The sequence below is a fragment of the Numida meleagris genome, chromosome 7 (assembly GCF_002078875.1).
Source record: "Numida meleagris isolate 19003 breed g44 Domestic line chromosome 7, NumMel1.0, whole genome shotgun sequence".
In the NCBI taxonomy this organism is placed as follows: Eukaryota; Metazoa; Chordata; class Aves; order Galliformes; family Numididae; genus Numida; species Numida meleagris.
The window spans coordinates 13,397,387-13,417,161 of record NC_034415.1 but is presented as its reverse complement, the minus strand read 5'-3'; the positions used below and the strand labels follow the sequence as shown (position 1 = coordinate 13,417,161).

General features: G+C 40.5%; 2 protein-coding genes across 5 annotated transcripts in view; one reads left to right on the top strand and one right to left on the bottom strand.

Moving 5' to 3' along the window:
• The window catches only part of CNN3 (calponin 3), a 55,885-nt gene extending 45,946 nt beyond the window's left edge, over window positions 1-9,939 (bottom strand). Inside the window, exons 1-3 of the mRNA XM_021404574.1 lie at window positions 9,743-9,939; window positions 7,871-8,022; window positions 3,614-3,736 (exon numbers count right to left, since the gene is read on the bottom strand). Of these exons, the coding sequence (XP_021260249.1) occupies window positions 3,614-3,736; window positions 7,871-8,022; window positions 9,743-9,890 (423 nt within the window). The 5' untranslated portion in view covers window positions 9,891-9,939. The remainder of the gene's footprint in view (window positions 1-3,613; window positions 3,737-7,870; window positions 8,023-9,742) is intronic.
• The window catches only part of LOC110402471 (cytochrome c-type heme lyase), a 51,588-nt gene continuing 41,933 nt past the window's right edge, over window positions 10,121-19,775 (top strand). For 2 of the 4 annotated variants that reach the window (XM_021404577.1, XM_021404586.1), the window contains exon 1: window positions 19,224-19,360. Coding sequence is in view for 1 of the 4 variants with exons in the window: in XM_021404585.1 (XP_021260260.1) it covers window positions 19,290-19,360 (71 nt within the window). In the remaining 3 variants the exon portion in view is untranslated. Of the gene's footprint in view, window positions 10,259-17,984; window positions 18,155-19,189; window positions 19,361-19,775 lie in introns of those variants that run through there. The other 2 variants (XM_021404585.1, XM_021404580.1) reach the window with 2 other exon arrangements.

Sequence of the window (19,775 nt, the reverse complement as noted above, 5' to 3'; positions counted from 1 at the left end):
TGACTGTAAGCATATCATAGTAAGGCTGTAGCATTATCCCTTCTTGGACATCAAATAATCTACACAAGATCCAATAATTTTCTCTATCTTTGGGGAAATATCTGTGTGGCTTGTCTGCTTTCCCGTGACTGCCTGAGAAGGATTTGCATCTTTCCCTAGATAGCAGATCTTCTAACCCTTTACTTTGGTTTTAAGTTTCTTCTCCGCCTTTCTCTCAGTGAAGGCAATAAAAATCACTCTTCTCTGACCAGCTGCCTGTTTTCATGGTAGGAGTTTGCAGTCTTTGAGGCTATGACTGCACATTAAATCTGGCTGTGGATGACGGTGTTACAAGTATTTTGTGGGGGAAGGAAGGGGTAGACAGAGTGTGCTGGCACAAGCCTTGCTTTCCTGGAATTTCAGGCCTCTGCACAGGAAGCCTATGCAAGGTTGACATGTTGTAAAAACTGCCCAGCATAGATGTGCCTGCAAAACATTTTGACACCTATATTTCTAGAGTTCTGCATTTGGCATTAAGAACACAAGACAATCATCACTTCTGACGTCTTAATTTTGTTACTTGGTTTAATATCTCTGAAGGGATTTAACTTTGCAGAGTGCAGATGCTCATAACTCAGAAATGGGCCTCTTGAAGATGATCTCAAACTGAACAACTAAACTAACTTTAACATTTCTTAAACTCTCTGGAGGCCCATTTTAAGTGTGGGTCAAGTCCTGCAAGACAGTAAAGGTCTCCTGGAAGTTGTTCAGTTCTTTCTGAACTCACTGTCTTGAAGAAGGGTTAGATGAAACTGCTTTCTCATGCAAAGTTAACTAAGAAGCTTTGCCAGAAGATTTTGAGAGATACAAAGGGGATATAGTGCTCATGTGAATAAGTACATACGAAGTAACTCCTGTGCAGCCAGGTTCACTGTTACCCCCTTACAGCTCTTTTGGCTTGATAGATAAGCTTAGGTTGGCATAACTAGCATATCTGCTCCAAATCTTGCCTTTGTGCACCTAAAGGGTTTCAGCTCCCTTCGCAGTATTTCTCTTGTCCTGCATTCCTTACACTGAAACTGCAACACTTCTGCTTTTCTCTAGATTTTGGGTGTCTGGAGAAGACTTCATTTGAAGGATTGAGCTCGTAGTCCTTCAAACTTGCATGTGTTTCTGACTAGCCTAAAAACAAGTGAAAGGACTTGGGGACCACATATACATACAAATAAATCAGAAGCAATTCAAACGTGTCATTTTCTCTTGCAGTTCAAGAAAAAACAGTCTCCTGGACTGAAAATATACAGTACTCATAAGTTCTACTGTTTAAAATTATGAAGCTCTCAGCATGATGTAATCATGTGCTTGTTTCTAAACTCAGCATTGATTTCCAGGCCAAAAGTTTTAGATGGATCCTGTAAACTCCACCCTTTCTAGGTCTTTATTAATCATTTACATTCTGCCAAGAGTAGGGGGAGTTGAAATTCACTAATGACATTTTACTCTAAAGGTGAATAAATATTAACAGTTGTTTTACATATCATACAGAATCTTTTCACTGGCAATGGTGAAGCATTTTAATTCCTGTATCACTTTACTTTGGTAAGTGTTTTAAAATCTTTACAGCTTTCTGACTTACTATGTTTTAAAGAATTCCTAAACTATGAGATACATACACGAGCATCTTGTAGTAGAGTATACGAGTAGGATACAAGCTACTCTGAAGTGGAATAAGATTTGACATAAAGCTGAAGATGTTTCTGCCAGTGGCAGTATCAGCTGCTGTCATGGGTGATGATGGTACCTGGCAAAAAATCCCCCCCTTCAGCCCACTTCTAATCATGGATACAGAAATCTTTGGACAGAATTTTGAACTAGTGGTTCTCTTAAAGACTGTAAAGGTCTTTGGTCTTAAAGACCTTGATAAAATGTATTCTTAATTCTATGAGGACAAGTGTTTCAGGAAAGCATTAGGCTTTGGACATCTTATCACAGCTTAGCAACTCTAAGACCATTTCTAGTAACTATACATGCAAATCCCACTGTCACTTTAAATTCCTCTCATAAACAAAGGAACCACAGAATTACATTTGTAACTTCCTGCTCTTCTCCTACAATGTATCCTGTTGACACTTTTGATAATATAATAAAGCTACACAGTGGGATTTTCCAGTTTCTTTTGCAATATTTAGTTTCAGAAATGTATATACATTAAATGAAACCAGTGGCATAGCAGAGTGATTCCTAAATATTTTATGCCTTTATACCTGTAAAATGTTTGCTTCAGGTAAACATCCTCCTACTATTTCCCCCTGAAAATGAAAATCACTGTAAAAGGAAAAGTAACCGACCCCCTCCTCCCTCCCAACTTTATCTCCAGTTTCCAAAACAGCCTTGAAAAACAAGGACTGGAAAGAAGCTACTTCTGTTGTTCTGCTCACTAAACTGCTCTGAAAACTCCAGTAAGCAAGGAGGTTTTTGATCTGATAGGAACTGACCAATATTACTGAAGCCAATAAGATCAAATTATTCACAGCAGCTTCAATAAATTTTCAAAATAAATATATTTGAGCCTCCTTAGAATTAGCCATACAGTTAACAGTGAGAGCTGAAACAGCCTGTTTACAAACATCCTTTGTGCATGTATATATGTTGCTACTAAATTATGCAAAATAACTTGTAACTGCAAAAGTTTATACAGGTTTCACTGAAATATTACATTTAAAAAAAACACATTAAAATATTCATTTGAAATTCTGCTAAAATCTCTTTTTAACCCTGAGTTTGGATATCTGATACTTTAATATGACAAACTCAGCAGAAGGCCAGCTTTTACTGATTCTTTCTTTACAGAATTGTAGGACTTAAACCCGGGAGTCCAACATGCTGCCTTTTGAGAGCTGCATTAACATGAAACTCTATTGATCAGACATGCCATATTACTTTATAATCTAACAACTCTGAATGTTTCTGACCTGATTAAGTGTGGGGAATATTTTAAAATATACGCTGTAATTAGCACGGGATAGCGGTTTTGTGAGCAGCTTGAAAAAATTACTAAAAGTGAGAGGAATCTGGTTGCCACTGCAGCAATGATGTTTTTGTCATCCGATAAGAAAATTAATTGTCAGTCAGCCAAAGACTAAGTAAATATGCATGTAACTGAAAAGTCTGTGTAAGCACAAGAACTCAATCTGTACGTATTCCTGCTGGTTTGAACCTGCCTGTTCCAGACTGGTCATACCATTTCAGGAGCAAGACCAGCTGACAGTATAACCAGGCTTTCAGGTAGAGTTTGTGCTGTTGCAATCCTGAAGAGATATGATCAAGAACCTGCAACCCTGTTTGTGCTAGCTTTGCCAGCGTTAACAAGGGGGTGACAATCTCCCTGATGTTACCTGAAAACTTTGAGAAGGGAGACTGCTATTCACTAATCTAATTCATGAACACTGCAACCCATTCTGTTTCTTGGTGTACTGCTACTATTCTTTCAGCTTTTAAAATTAAAAAATGTATATCCTGTAAACTGTAAATCTAAGCAAATATATGAGATACAATCTCATATAGCAAGGTCTTGGTATTCCAGACGCTCCTGTGATCAGATTAGTAAGTTCTTAGTAAATTAAAATTTACCTACCAAATCTGGTTTCAGTTTGTACGTCAAAGGAAGGGAATAGAGAATGGAGTATGCAGTTGTTACCACGGAGGAGGTCCAAGATTGTCTAACCTCACGGCTTCTGGGAATGCGATCAAGGGTGAACTGGAAGAGAGCACGATAAAGCTGAATTGTTATTTTTCTAAGAATGTTGTTGTACTTTCTATAGAGTTATTAGACCTGTCTGTGCCAACTTTTTTTTTTATTTTTAAATCTAGATTGGAAACGTTTAGGTATGAACCCTTAGATGCCTTATTCAGTATCGTGCTTAGCACTCCTGGCGATGAGGTTAAACGAAATACTAGAACTATGTATCTATTTTTTGAATCGTTTCTAGTGTTACTTTAAAACATTCCTAACTTTAAAAACAATTCGGCTGGAGCAATTCATCTGCTGTACGTTAACTTAGTGCACCTCCTAGTGGCCACTGAGATACATTTCTAGGTTTCAGAAGCCATGGTCCAAATTAGGTGGCTCTCTCCTGTTTATTACTTACTTCAATTCAATGTGGATTTACACTGTAGAGAATGTAACAACACTTCTCAATTAATGTACTGTTAAAAACCTAACAGCAGATATCACTGTCCTTTAAATGAGTACTCAATAAGTATTCAAAAGAATATGAAGATGCATACACAAAATGCAAAATATTTGCATAAACAGGAATAACATCATTATAGAAAAAATAAGTTTAAGAAATATTTTTCTTTATTATTTTCCTAGAAAAAGGTAAAGATCTTTCACTGTGTGTAACAGGTATCAAATTAACAAAATACAGATGTTTTCTGTTTATCTGAGAACGCCGTGCACAAGCTAACCATAGTCAGGCTTCCTGTGTTCTTCTCAAGGGACACAGAGAAGTCCCACTTAAAAATTATTGCTGCAGCAGAGGTCAGTCCTGATGCCAACTAAATTTTTCATTGTTTAGATGAAAAACAAATACATTAAGTACAGTGTACTCTCCAGAGATACTGATATTGTTTAGGTCTGGACAGCGGTCACTAACTCACTTCACACAGGACACCAGATCACTACTGCTCTGGCAGAACTCATATTGAGAGACTCTAAATATCATTGTAAGTACTAAAAACTCCCTTTTTACTGCAAATGCAACAGTTCTGAGTAACATGGCTTAGTCCTGGTGATTTGTGACCAAGAGCGTTACCAATATTTGCACATGGAATACAAACTACAAATCAGTCTTGAAAAGCAGTAGTTGAGGGCTTTATTATACACAATGGAAAGAATTAAACAAAAAAAAACCTTACAAAGGCAGAATATTAAATTAACTTTCTTGACTGAAATTTTGTTTCATTGCAATAACGTTTTTTAATTGTAATAATGGAGGGCATTAACAGATGCTACAAACTGGTTGTTTTGCTTTATTTGCAGGTGTTGAAACTGATTGCATTAGTCTGACGACAAAATACAGAAAAACAAACATGCCTCCTGCATTCCATTCAACAGGATTCTCTCTATTTTTCAAAGGTTTGGAAGAGATCAGATGACAAAAAGAAACACTCTTAAGCAGACTTTTGTGTGGTATTGCATCCTGCAAGAAATATTGACAAGGTAGTTTTTGGCAGATCAAGCTTCAGTGGAACTATTCAGATGCTCCTTTCACAGTAAGAATGGTGTTAAATAATATTTGCCAAAGACCTGAACATAATTTTCTTCATGATAAGAAACTGATTTCAGCAAAACTTGGAAGGGACCCCAAATAGTACCAAAGTAGCAATTTACTTGTAGCATTCAAGTAAACATCAAACGGATTTCAACTGCATTCTTCAAAATACACATCTGAAACTTTGCACGCTGAGGTCTATATCATATGTTGCAAGTTCAGCCCATGTATCAATTAGTGAATATTAAGCTTTGGGAAAAAAAAAAAAAGAATTTTGTTAAAAAGCTACTGCCGGGTGTTTCTGCAACCCCAGTCTTGCATCTAATGGAGCACTGTTAGTATTCTGAACAAAGACCCCTCCTGCATCTTTTGTTGGAAAACTGCACAGTGTGTACGCAGTATCAGAAATAGACAAGCTGCTCTCCTATCTTCTGTGGGCTCATACTACTGCATTTATTTTTCAGCAGTTCTGTAGTGGAGTCAGAGACCTTGTTGTTGTTTGAGAACAAATGTTCCAGACTGGCAGTTCAATAATGGTTGATGGAGTACTGCAATTCTAAAACCAGTGATCTAGTCTTTACCTAATTAATAGTGCTGTTTTGCAAGCACACCAAGAAAAGTTGATGGAAAATTGCCCCTGCTATTAATTATTACAGTATCCTCAACTGAACATACTGCAGACCTTCCAAATAAACTGGCTTTATGAAGTTCTTTTTCATGCTGAGGAACAAGATTTCCTATCATGATAACTTTCATGAAATATGGAAACACAGAAAAGAATATATGATCAAATTACATGAAGGCTTGTTAATCAGGCTGCTCTTATCAGACTTGCTGAATGGGGGTATAAGATCCTGTGAAGAATTTGTGTTCTTCAGTCAATATATCTAAGTTGTCTTTCTGCTACTAGACTAGGTCATTGAGAGCTCAAGTAGGTTCTCTTTGTTGAGTGCAGAAGGTAACCTGGGTATCAGCTGTGGGGGCAACCAAGTAAAACAGCTGTGATTGTGGGTTGAGGGATAGAGAGGAGAAAAAGGCAAGTGATAGCGGGAGTAGAGACATCATAAAGAGGCTTCTTCAATTTTCTTTTCCAAAAGACTTAGTGGGTAGAGGTGCAGCATTTTGTTTCTTGTACAGAAGATCTTGCTTCCAGCTTCCTTTCCTTCTCCCTGAATTCTGTAGCTTTTAGAATTGGGCTAAACCATAAACCAAAAAGAAATTGGTAATATTTGTGGTTTTTTTACAAAGTAATTTGCTAAATGAATACACTGACTTTCTCTTCAATTGCTATTATAGCCTGTCTTCTGTCCAGTTCTTAGTTCTGGAAAATATACTTCCTTGACAAGAAGAGGAAGAGAATGACTGTGGATTGAAGCTGTCAGAGTTTTCCCCTTTGTTGACTCAAAACTACAAGAAGCCACTAACACTTGATTTTTAAATGTACATGATGCAGATGTATTCCAGCACGCAGTGCCAAAACATATATTAGTTGAGCGCATACTCTGAAAGTTAGCAAATATATGTGACAGGCACATGATCTTTGCTTCCCAAATTTATCTTCTATTTTTGCTCTGAATGTTTTTCCTCAGTGGAAAAACAATGGCCAAAATAAAGTGAGCATCTGCTGTGCAGACAGCAAACTCAGATGCAGCCAAGTATGTTCCTCTGGCTTTCAGAGCTCAAGGAAAATATAACTACATGATGTGTTAGCAGTTGGAAGGAGTCAGAACGTGAAGTTGCTTAGCAAAACTAAGTGCACTAGTGGAAAAAATGCATAACCTTTTAAAACTCAAAATATTTTTAAGAAATGTAATGACCTATGTTTGGACATTTTTCAGGTAAGTGAATTGGGAGTTCAGCATTCGCTCAGGTGATCAGTCAGAAAGCTACTGGCAGTAAGATGTATTACCTCCTTTTTAAACACTTCTCTAAATAATGCTTAGTTTTAAAACCAAATCAAATCAGTTTAGAAACATACAATAGGAATACAATTTCAGTTAAGTTTTTTTTTTAGATAAAACCTTTTAGGAAACATTTCTCTCAGAAACAATTTCACCAAGGGAAAAGGCCAAACTGAAAAAGAAAAACACAAAAAATAGCAAACCACCATATTTCTGTCTCCATGCTTTTATAGCTACAAGCAACAAGTCTATGTCTAACTCATTTACAAAATTAAAATGAACTTATTCTTATTGTGCTTTTCTTAAGCAATAGATTCCCTTCTTTCTATAGATACTTTCTCTACAATTACATTCCCCCATTGCTTTTAATCAATTAGCATGTTAACCAGAGGTAAAGATCATTTTAAAACTAAGTAAGGACAGTAGTAGTAAATGGCATTTGCTATTTTAAGGTATTTTGCATTTTCAGGGTCTTTCTAGTTCAGCATTAATCAACTGTGTTAATCTGGCTCACTTTTAGCAACATAAGAAACAGTATATGCAGAGTGGCACTTCAGCTGAACTTTAGTGGCAGTGATTATCAATAGCTAGAAAATCAAAAGCACATGCTGATCTTAAAAATAAACTTTTAAAGAACTGCTTCCAAATTGCCTTGAATTAGAATGTTTTGTTAAGATGTTAATTTATCTTACAAGAACATACTTAACAAGTTACCTGGGAACTGGAGAACCTTTCAGCCCTTTTTTGTTCAAAAGAACGTATTTTAGCTTCACTCATCTTATCAGAGTCTGCAAGAACATAACATCTAGGAGAGTATGACTCTGACAAACAACTGAGCAACCTCAGGATTTCTGTCGTGTGCCCTCCTGCAAAAACAAAATAAACTGCCATTAGTATACGAAATATTTTGTAACTTTCAATTTCTTCAGCTGAATTAGTCACTTTTCCTTTTAAAACTCATTAGTACTAATAATATTGGTCACACTCTTCTAAAATGAGAAGATTCAATTAAAGGATGACTGAGTGACATGAAGGCAATGCAGCTCCCAGTGCAGCCATACTGATGGAAGTGTTTCAGTTAAATGATATCACACAGAAATGAGACGTTTAATGTCCTGTACATGATGCAAAATTAATTTGGCAGTTGCACTGTAGTCCTTATTCAGAAACCACACCATAGTGCAATTGTCCAAATAAAACTGCGTTAGACCCCGCTGGTGGCTGCGCTGTGGAGGAGTGACTCTCACTGAGCACACCGAGCGCTCAGCCCTGCCATGGGGCAGGCAGAACTCAGGGACTGTGCTGTCCCAGCTCGTAACGCTGAAAATATGCTGGCAACCATTTCTGCAGCTAAGCCAGGGTAAAAGCTGAGTGCTGGGACACAAACAGTCTGGCCCCAGCCAAAGGCTTCACCTACTGCCCTTGAATGGGTGCTGACAACCTTCTAACTGCAAGGTCACTTTTTTCAGGGAGCTGAGCTGGCAGTAAACTGAAGAGAAGGGGAGACTGTACTTGTGCTATGGGATAGGGCTGATCTTCTTGTCCATTTGATTTCCAGAACTGAACCTACGTGAATACCCTTAACAGTGAAGTGAGGAGGGGGTCACCCTGGGATCAGTTTGGCTCGATCAGCATAACACCAAGCCCCAAAGTATGTGCATGGCCATTTACTGGGTCTGTTACTTTTGGTTCTGCTGGAAGCTGCAGACCAAAATAATGAACTGAATGTATTCCTGCTACTTCTGGTCATGTTTCATCAGGCTCCCAAGAGACCTCTGCAGTCAGAGACAGGTGTTCTGAGCTGGCAAACATCTGACAAGCACTGAGCCATGCTGCTGGTCTGGCACAGGAATTTGGCACCTTCCCACGTGATCTATGCAGTGTTTTACAAACATGTTTGGAGGGCTTTTCTCTTGAGCAATGGCTCGTCAAAGCCTTCAATAATTTCAGTGCAACCATCCAAGTATTTGGAGAAGAGACAGAGATTCCTAATTCAAAAAAGTCTTGAACAATTGAAAATGACAGAAATGCTGGTCAGCATTCTGGCAGCAGCACAACGGGGTTAGTTCCTTACTGTCAGTGTGTGAAATGCACACAGCGCTGAGGTGATGAGACCGGGGCTTGTCAGATGCCAGTTTTCAGGAAAGTGTAATTTATTGGAGGGAATGGACTGTCCAACAGCCTCAGGGAAGTAATCGAGGAGCAACAGATGCACTGCCACCGACAGATGCACATGACACTCTCGTCAGTGAGCTAAGGAAACGCGGTTTGGGTAAAATTATTATGAAATGTCGTGCATGTAAGGAGTGTGACGATGTGGGGACAGCCTTGCTCTGAATCACTGTCAGCATTGGTGCCAGCAGACCGAGTACCCGCAGAGCTCAAAGGATGAGGAGCCGGGCCGGGCCGGCCCGCTGGGGTCTGGCGGCTGCTCCTCACAGCCGCGCCCGGCGCGCACCGCGACTACAGCTCCCGGCATGCACCACGGCACACCGCCAGCCCCGCGCTCGGCCTCGCGCCGCGCTGCGTGCCGGGAGCCGTAGTTCCCGCGTCCGCCGCCATCACCTCGAGCAGAGCCTCACTCACCAGAGCCGGCCACCACCAGCAGGCTGAGGGGACGCGTCCTTCGACCGCGGCGTCTCCTCGCCAGGAGCACCCAGGGGACGAGCAGCAAAAGCGGCAGCAGGAGAAGGAAGGCCGCGGTGCTACCCAGCGGTGGGAACGGGGGCTGCATGGCGCGGCGCGGCACGACCGCCCGCCGCCCCGCGCGGAAGCGCCTCGCGGCAAACGGCGGCCGGCGCGGCCCAAACCTCCCCGCGGCCGCACGAGAGCCGCGGGCAGCGGGGCGCTGAGGGGCTGAGGCGGAGCGGCGCCGAGTGCCGGCGGGGGCGGTGCGTGCGAGCAGCGGGGGCCGGCCCGGCGCTGCCCCTTCAGAGCCGGACCGCGGGAGCGGACAGCGATGCGCGCAGCCCCGCGCCCGTCCTCGGCGTGCGCCGCGCTCGCTCCTGTGTGCACCGGGAAGCGCGCACCGCGGAGGGGCCGGTGTCGTTCCGCTGACGCGCACAGAGCGCAGGCCGGCACGCAGGCGTAGGCTTTGTCCAGGTATGTGTGCGCAGGCGGAACTGGCACTGGCATAGCGCGCAACGATGCATGAAATAGGAATAGCAATATTTTACTGCCTCTCACAGTTCTCGGTTTGATTTGTTCTAATGCTCCAGCCTTTTATTTCTGTAAGAAGCGTGCGGCACCGGATCGGCATTCTTCCCCTCTCTGCAGCATCCAGCTTTGTGGGGAACGTTGCAGCTGTTCAGCACAGGACGGACCTCAGGCGAGGGGTGCTGTTGCTGACAAAGTAAGGACTGCGTGTCCTGGCTAGGGAAGAGGGACCTCCCTCAGAGCTGTCCTGCAGCTTGGCAGTTCGGATCAATGTGCTCCAGAACTTTTTGGAGCCGTCCGACAGCACGGCTTTGTGGGTGATGTGTCGGGCAGGTGGCCAGTAACAGCTGTGTGCTCGTACCTCGAGTGCACGAACACAGGAGGTCAAACACTGCAGTTTTAGCCGTGAAAGCTGGACAGTTCTCTCTCGTTTTTAACAAAAACTTGTGCCAGCCGTGGGCTCAAGTAACTGCTGCGTCATTTATGAGCAAGGTGTATGCTTCCCAGCTACCATCCGCCAGCTTAAGATCTGAGAGAATCCTTCTGATTCATGCCCGGCAGTTCTTCACGTTGTGTGTTGTCCTTTCTTACATCAGTGCAATGTGTAATTTTGCGGCTGCCTGAAGCAGACTGTTAAAAAGTATTCCCATAGTATGGTCTTCCACTCAGATGAGTAACTTGCTTGTAGACAGCCTCACAAAAACGATTGCTACTTAATCATCGCGGACGTTTGGAAACAACAAGGCTTTAATTAATAGTTCTGTTGAGGATGCATAAATCTCAAAAATTATTTTTGCTTTCCACTTAATTAGCTTCATAAAACTAATAATTAGGAACAATAGAGATACATGACCTTAAATTACAGAAGAAAGGAAGAAAGCACTATGGTCCTCTTTTGGAAAATAACTGCTATGTTAAAACAAGTTCATAAGTTCTACAGGCAATTTAAATACTAATTTTGTCTGTTCTAGTATCTTTCTCCTCTTACACTTTTCAGTGAAAATAATGTCCTTAATGTGAAACACATCCCAGATTACTACAGGGAGCGTAGACAGCAACCGTTTTTATTAGTAATTTCTTTTTCCAGGATTTTTCTTACAGCTTCCCTTTGCTCTATTTTTTTTCCTACTGTAAGAAGTGCTAAGGAGCTGCCCTTTGTTGGGCACTGTATTCAGAAAAGCAATCTTGAAATCTCAGCAGCAGACAGTAATATTAAAAACTTGAACTTATTTTCATCTTTTTGTGTTATTTCCCCAGTATGTGTATACTTCTCCTTACTAAGCTGAATAGCTCTGTAAGGATGTTTTGGTGAAATTCATTAAAAACTGTTCTAAACCCAGTAAATTTAGAAAACTTATTTATTTATTTATTTATTTGGTTGAGCAAGTTGTTTAGAAACAAGAGGAAAAAGTAAGAGTGATATATATCTGTTCCTTGGACTAGGAAACAGAGCATCTGATGGTTGCTTGAATGCAAAGCAAAGATGCTGACTTTCAGGGAGTCTAGAAAGTTAACCATAGGCTTCTAGGACAAGCACTGGAAGTCCTAGTCATTGGCAGTTCTGCGTGAATATTGGATATGGCTTTCAAGTGGTATACACAACCAATTGCAAAGCTTGAGGGAGGAGTCAGAGTTTGGTGAAGCTAGTTAAAATACCTGTTTAAAGACCAATTCGACAATCCGCAACCTGCAAACCTAAAGCTTTCAGATGTTTTTATTATTTTTATTCATTTTGAAAGCTGAGTAGACCAAGCCTGTAAAGATGTCATCTGCAGTGTAACACTGATAATTATGTCTTTTTTTTTTTCAGTAGGACTTTTTTTTTTTTTTCTGTGTGTTTGTGTTTTTTCACGTCACAGCAACTCCCTGCCTATAGTCAGTGTCCTGGAGCAGGGAAACAGCAGACTCAGCCCCGTAGGAGTTAAGTAGCTCAATAGGTGGAGTGGGCAGGTTGCTCTCCATTTGGCTGTGCTGCCTGCGCAATCATCAGTTCCCACCTGTCCAAGTGCCTTGAGAATGCTTTGTCTCAGCATCAGATATGCATGTGACAGTTAATAACAGAAAGCAGCAACTCTCCCAGAGATGAGCGCATAGTGGTCACATTAGCTAAATGATGTGACGTAGGTGAGGTATGGGACTTCTACAAGGGAGACCACGGTTAGTGACACAGTTCTCAAGTTTGTAAAATGAAAAACACTGCCTCTGAATGCAGAACCTGCTTGTATGAGAGAAGCAGTACACTCACCCTGAAATGATTTGACAGACAGTGATGTAAGGGCAGTAGCTGCGAAGGCTCTTTCCGGTATTTCTGCTGAAATACAGAAAGATCTCATGCAGAAAGTACCTTTGAACTTCATCACTGAAGGAGAAATTATCCACTTTCATTCTATGTAATTGATCGCTGTTATCCAAAAGAAAACTTTGAAACTCACAGATAGGAAAAAATAGATTTAAAAAAAATGGTATTGTTTTTTTTTTTCTATTTTTCATTTGCATGAAGAAAAACATGCTGCTGTCTTTTTTGTGTGTGAATATTCTCTGTGGGAGCTTACTGATGCATCTGATGCACATCTCCAAGAAACTCTTTTCATGCAACTGAAATACACCTTCTATTCATGATTTCTTAACTGGCACTTTGATTGCTTTTTTTCTTCTTCTAATGATAAGTTCTACAAGTAACATAACAAGTATAATTAATATAAAATTGATTTTAAAAAAATAGGAAAATGAAGTACTTGTGTTGTTCAGATAATATTTTGCTTTTTGTGGCTTCCTAGATAAATATTTTTTAAATTCCTTGCCCATTTGATGGGGTTTCTTCAGGTTGTTCAGTCAGGGACTTTTACTCCAAAGTATCTTACAGGTAGGTTAAGTAGATGAAGCTATTCTGGACAAAATCTCCATACGGCATTCCTGGAGTTTAATTATATTGCATTACATAAAAAATTCTCAGACTAGAAAGCTTGTTCAAGAGATTCCTGCCAGCCCCAGGGGACTTGCACCGCACATACTTCTTGAACTTCTTTTCTTAAATGCAGTCATTTTGCTGCATTTTGACTTAGAATGCAGCTCCACACATGTCTCCAGCAGCACAGCTGTGGGGTGAACTACCAAAACGGTTGGAGGGTGGGTGAGGAAAAGGGCGGGAATCTGTCAGCCTGGGTTTGCCACTGGAAAAATTGCACTGTGGAATGGTTTATCATGTTAAATGTCAGTCATGTTACGAATCTAAATATTCTCAGTTTCTGCAGGATAATTTTGTAAGTGAAGTGATTTGAAAGACAAAACGTTATGCAAGTAAACGATTTCTGTAGAAAACATTTTCTTACGTGCTTCCAGTGTTACTTAAAAACATAAAGAGAAGGGATGCTGTGTTCCCTGATTAGAGAAAAAAACTTTGGTCTGGGTTTCTAATGATTCTTTTTTCATGCTAGAACTTCAAGCTGTGTCTGGAAGACTTTGGAACAATAACAGCATCATGAATGTTGTGACAAATTCTGCTGTTGGGAACAGTAGGGATTTTTAAGTTTGTGAGCTAGACTGCTGTGCACCAGCTAGGGACAAGGTGGAGCAGGCAGCTGGTCAGTGTCCACGTGAGAGGTGACCTCGCGTGATGGCAGCACGAGGGTGTATCACAGTCAGTCTGTGGCAAAATGCATCCCTTTTAGCTGCAGTTACTTTCAATTACTTTGTTTGGATGAGGTTTACTTTTACTTTTTTTGTGAGTCAGAAACCTAAAAAGATGCTATCGTTGCAATTATAGTAATGTAATCTTAGAAGCTCTGATTAGTATTTGGGATCAATAACATCTGTAATATTTATGTTCACATTACAATTAGTGCTGTGCTTCCATAACAACACTTCTCATATATATTTAAGATGGTTCTCATTTGTTTAAACACAAGGATTTGCAAACACTTGAACAGTGCTTGACCCCACTGGCAGAAAAGCTGGAATAAAATCCCCCAAATAATAAGATTAATTCTTTGTTAAAATTGTCTTCTTTCTTCCATTCACATTCACCATTCTTTCCATTTTAATTTCCAGTAGTGTGCTCTGGTGTCTAATGCTGCCACAGGTGACAGACAACAAAGTGGTTTTTAGCTGACAACAGCTAAATAAGGAAGGTATCCTTCCCTCCAGGTGCCTGCAGATTTTACATTTCTTTAGAAATATCCACATTTCCCTTTCTGGCTGTGACAAGTCTCTGTATGTGGTCTGTGGGAATGGGCAGGGAGGGAAGGGGCTACTTTTGGAAGTCTCTCTGGGGCTAAGTACCACCTATGAATTTGCAATCAAGGCAGCATCTTATAGGGAAAAAGTTTTTCTGTGGTAGGCACGAGGTACACTGCTACCAGATGTTCTGTCAGCCCATCTGACAGCACACCAGCGAGCCAGTCCCACTGCTTTGATGACCCCACATCTGGTAGCAGTGTGGACGTGTTCTGAGTGTGGTTTTAGGAAGCATGAACATTCGTTGCATACAGCACCAAAATTGCATACTGCAGCTTGCCCTGATTGCTGGCTAGTATGCTTAGGGAGCGTCCTGCAACATAATGTAAACTCATGTTCTTTGATCTATTCAAAACGCTGGGAGAAAGAGGCTATTGTTTCACAGCTCAAAAGTACTGAGCAGCCTGGAGGTCACTGGGTGCCTCTGGCTGCACAGCCTGGAGAAATGAGCCCCCCCGTCCCTTTCTTCTTTGTGTATATTTATATTCCTAAAAATAGGTTTGGAATCTGATACTACCTTCCTGGAAATATATCTTCAAGTGTTCTTATAATGTAAAAAGGAATTTGCAGCATACTCGGTGGTCGGTGGTTGTAGGGTTCTCTGCACGTTTCCTGCTTCACTAAGACTGGAGAGTTCCTATGGACCTGTAAGCAGAATGTGAGGGCACACATTTGTTTTGCTTTCTCTGGATGCCTGCTGCCAGGAGAAAACTGGCCATTGCTAATGCTGCTGGTGGAGGGAGACAGCCTCCATGACCTCATCCGTCAGCACAGTCCTCCTCCTCTCAGGCTGGAAATTGGTACTTGGGTGAAGCTGCTGGCATCTCAGGTCTGTTTGTAGATTCCAGTACTCTGCCCTCAGCATGTTCAGGCTTTAGAAAAACGCCTCTCACCCTTTTATGCTCTCTCCTTCCCCTGCTTATGAAGATATGAAATGCGATGCCCTCCACAGTAAAGATGAGCTCCTGAGATGAAAGATGAAAGAGGAAAGGTTTTTGAGCTGTTTAGATTTCTGAAGATCTGACATTAAATTAGTGACACGCTGGAGCTGGAAAAAAAAAACAGTCATATGAAAAGGGAAGAGATAATGTGCTCTGGTTTTGTTCTGTGCTGTATTTGGTTCTCTTTTCTCTCCCTCCCCTTTTCCTTGTGTCTTTACAGTTATATTTTAAAAATGTCATTTATTGACTGTATTTTGGGGACGCTGCCAGGTACGGCTGGAGGTCTGGGGATTGGTCCAAATCCTGCTAAAGGAAATTGAGTGCAATGGCTCCACGAGCTCTCCATGGAAATTGAATTCTTTGTAGATTTGGAAAGGCTGGTGAAGTTACCTCAATATTTTAGATCATACAAGTTTGTGTATTGATGTTGTAAGACAATATATTAAAAATTTGGAATCTGCCATTCCTTCCACTGCTTTTTTCTGTTTTGTTACAAACATGTAAGATGTGAAGTCCAGCAAACTATTAACGAAAGCTCTCACAGTTAACGATCCAGATAGAACAAAATAACTTGCCTTCTGCACTACATTTTAAGTCTTCAATTATGTGATCAATACACCATTTAAAAACAGATAATCCTCATTCTTCTTTTTTTTTTTTTTTATCAATCTTGGATGATGTATAATGCTGTTCTCTCTACGAATAAATGAATTGGGAAATTATACACAATTTGCATCAACTGTTGTGATTTTAATGCGTGTACCATGAGGGTTGGTCAATTCCTGCTGATGTGAATTAAACAATGATAATGAGACAATTGCTTAGAGCTAAGAAATTATATTAAGTATTTTGCTGGCTGATGATTAATGTATGACTGAAAAGAATAAAAACTTATGCATGTGGAAACATTCAGGAGATGTCACGGTAGCTTCTGATTTACTAATGCTGGATTAAAGACAAGTGAAAAATAGAATTTCAAAATAGAGATCTTGCATGTGATTTCATATTCTTTAAAAAAAAACACTTTGAAGACAAGTTATGTTTTCTTTTTTTCTGGACCTTTGTGTCTGAGGACTGGTATGATCGGAGATCCAAGCAGTTTTTACGCAGCAATTAACCGTGCCAAGAGAGTGTCCGTGCACTGAAATATTTTTGCTTGTTTTGCATCTAATTGAGAAACCATAAGGTAAACTGCAATCTCCTTTCAAAAGTATTATCCGTGGGAAGATGAATGGTTTGTTCAAAATGATATGGAGAAGTTACTGGCCCTTGACTTCCCTTCCCCATGTGTTTGTTTTGGTAGTCAAGATCAGCATCAGGAGAAGCCATGATTCTTGCAAGTTCCACAGCATTGATGGGGAATGTGTTTTCTTCCAGATTATTTTTTATTGTTGCAGTATGCAGGAATTGTTGGGACACAGGTGCTGTACAAAAGTAAGATGTCCCTGTTTTAAGGAGATATAATTTTTAATTTTTAAGAAAGGTTAATTATGGAAAGTGCAGTGTACTGCCTGGCTTTGTATATTTTCCTTAGGAAAATACCTAAAAAAAAATAACTAGAAAACCTGACAAATAAGTGTTTGTTTAGTGCCCAGATTGCCTGCGTTTGTGATGATCAAATGTGCTGAGTTCTGAACATGGTGCACTTGCCGCACGGTGAGTCTGGCACATCCAGTGGGTCTAATGCTCGCTGTGTGCACACAGAGTGCAGTGCGGCCACAGCATCCCTGACCTGTGCGGGGCAGAACGCTCGTGTGGACCTTGGCCTGGAACATCCGGGTCCTCGTACGTGTGGCCTGCTGCCCAAGATAGCTTGGATGTGAAGGTTCTTACTGTCAGTGGGATGCTCTTGTTTCTGCTGGGGCACAGTTTCCACATAGGAAAAGAAGACATTGCCAGAGGAACTCCAGATGTGTAATATCCATTACTCCACAAATCAAGTGAACGAGTGCTGAAATGTAGCTTCTTTATGAAGATCAGTAGTATTATTCTAGCTATGTGTATGTGTGCAATAAAACTAGAATAAATGTGCAACGCTGGACAGAAACAGTGATGTTGTAATTGATGAATATTAAATTCCAGAAAAATTGCATTGTATACAATTACACAGTATATTTGTTGCGATTCACAAAGAGACTTTTCAAACTCTTTTTTAATGTTTGCATGATATGTTTTTATGTTGAAACTTCCACCTTAGCTTTACTCAGACATCTTACGTAGACAATTAGGATTATGTTTCCTGTTTGCTTAACTTATTGCTTATTATCTTTGTGTTTTATATTCAATTTCTTTCATAATATTTGTAGATATTTGAGTAAGTCAAACAGAGTGACTGTTGCTTGTCTGTAAAAATGTTTACGGTGTTTGAACAGTGTCAGTGGAAATGGAAGCCTAAAACAATTTCCCCACTGAGTCTGAAAGAAAAGATTTAGTTCTGTGTTTCAGCATGAAATGATGTAAATGCAGTGTTTCTTATCTTTTTATGTCTTTCTTACCAGGACTGCTGTTTAGATAACAGGTTTGCAAGTTACAGGACAGAGCATGAGCTCCTTCACATGACCAGAACTGCACAGAGATGTGTTTGAAATAATGCACAGATCAAGGCTTTAGACAGAAGGAAAATCTCTAGACCTGCTGGTAGCAATGGAAACTAAGAATTAAACTCTAGGTAAGAAGCTAGTAATTGGTAAGAGTGCCAATACAAATTGTTTTAAATAAATTACAGCATTAACAATTCCATAAGCAGCATTTTTGCAAAAAGATATTATTAGCAAAAATAAAGAGTAAGGCATTGTAGAGCTTTGAAACAGATACATGTAGGACATAAAGTATACTTCCTTTAGAAGCAATGCATTATCCCTGTTAATGTTTACCCCAAAATATGACATTTTAAAAGGTATAATATGTAAGAGATACATGGCATATTAAAGAGACATTGCTTTCTGACCCTTTGCATGTTGAATGGCTGGGAAATAATTTGCTTGGTTGTAGTGCTGCTTGGCTCCAATTCCATGCTCTTCAATTGCATGCTGTTACAAAGTACATCTCCCATTTTCTGCTGTTCTGACATCACCAAATTCCAGTCACTGCCCCATTCCACAGCGCTCTTGTTGCTAAGAGCCTCAGCTACCACAATGCAGAAGGAAATATATGCATGCAAAGAAAATCGTCTTGAATTATCTCAAGCTTCCTCCTGCTGCTTTCAGTGTGCTCCATCTCATGGATTAGGGAACCAAGAAGTTGCATTGATTTCAGAGCTCTCTAGTTTAAGCCTTTGGGAATTGAATGCTTTCCGGACCCTTAGTTTGCTGGTCCTAAAGATGCATCCAGGTGCACCATTGTTTATTAAAGGGCAAAGGACATAAGTGACAAAGTTGCAGTGCTGCCTTTATTACTTCATTACTCAGATGTGTCTTTCAGGCACATCAGGGGAAAGAAAATGTGTGGAGGAGTGTGAGGTCAATAGTGAAGGAAGCTGGGGGTAGGGGGAAGAAAATACTGTGACAGAAAAGGAAAAGAGGTGAGAAAATAGAGGATAAAGCAGGAAAGGCAAAAAGAGAAAAAAAGAGTTGATGAAAGTTCTGTGAATAGTGTTTAGCATCTATTGTAATGCAGTTCAATGTTTCTTCTTAATGCTGACATGGTGTGTCAGTGTAGCAGTTTGTACTGCAGGATGATAAACTCACCATACACTATTTTACAGGACCTCCATAGCTTCTGGACGGTTATAATCAGGACAGTAACACCAATAGAGAGGGTAATGCTGCAGGTGAAGTGTAACTTGATGAAGGAGGCAGCGTGTGATGAGAGATAAATGGAGAAGACAGAAAAACTGGAAGAAAATTGAAGAAGGGAGGCTGAGATACAGGAAGAGGTTAGTGACCAGACAACTTTCCAGAGCAAGCCTTTTTTTGAGCACTGAGAGTAAGTACTACTGTCAGAAATGCTGTTTCAAATGGAGAGGTGACAGGAGCTAGGAGTGCTGTATTGACTGATCTGAGATGGAAAAGGGAGAGTGTGTTTAGAGAAAGTGAACTAGTGCAGGGGAAAGCTAAGATACTGTTTAATAAATTGTTTCCCAAATATGTGATGGGACATGATATAGTGACCTGTGCTGGAAAGGTAAGATTTACATTCCATAGCACTCAGTCTGAGTGTGTATAACACAGTATGCATCAATGTGCAAAACATGTCTGCTGTTTGGAAAGTGAAGATCTTGCATTTTTTTTCCGGCAAGCATGCAGCTCAGTATCTAGTAACTGGGAGCATGCAGAGCATACGGGGGGGGG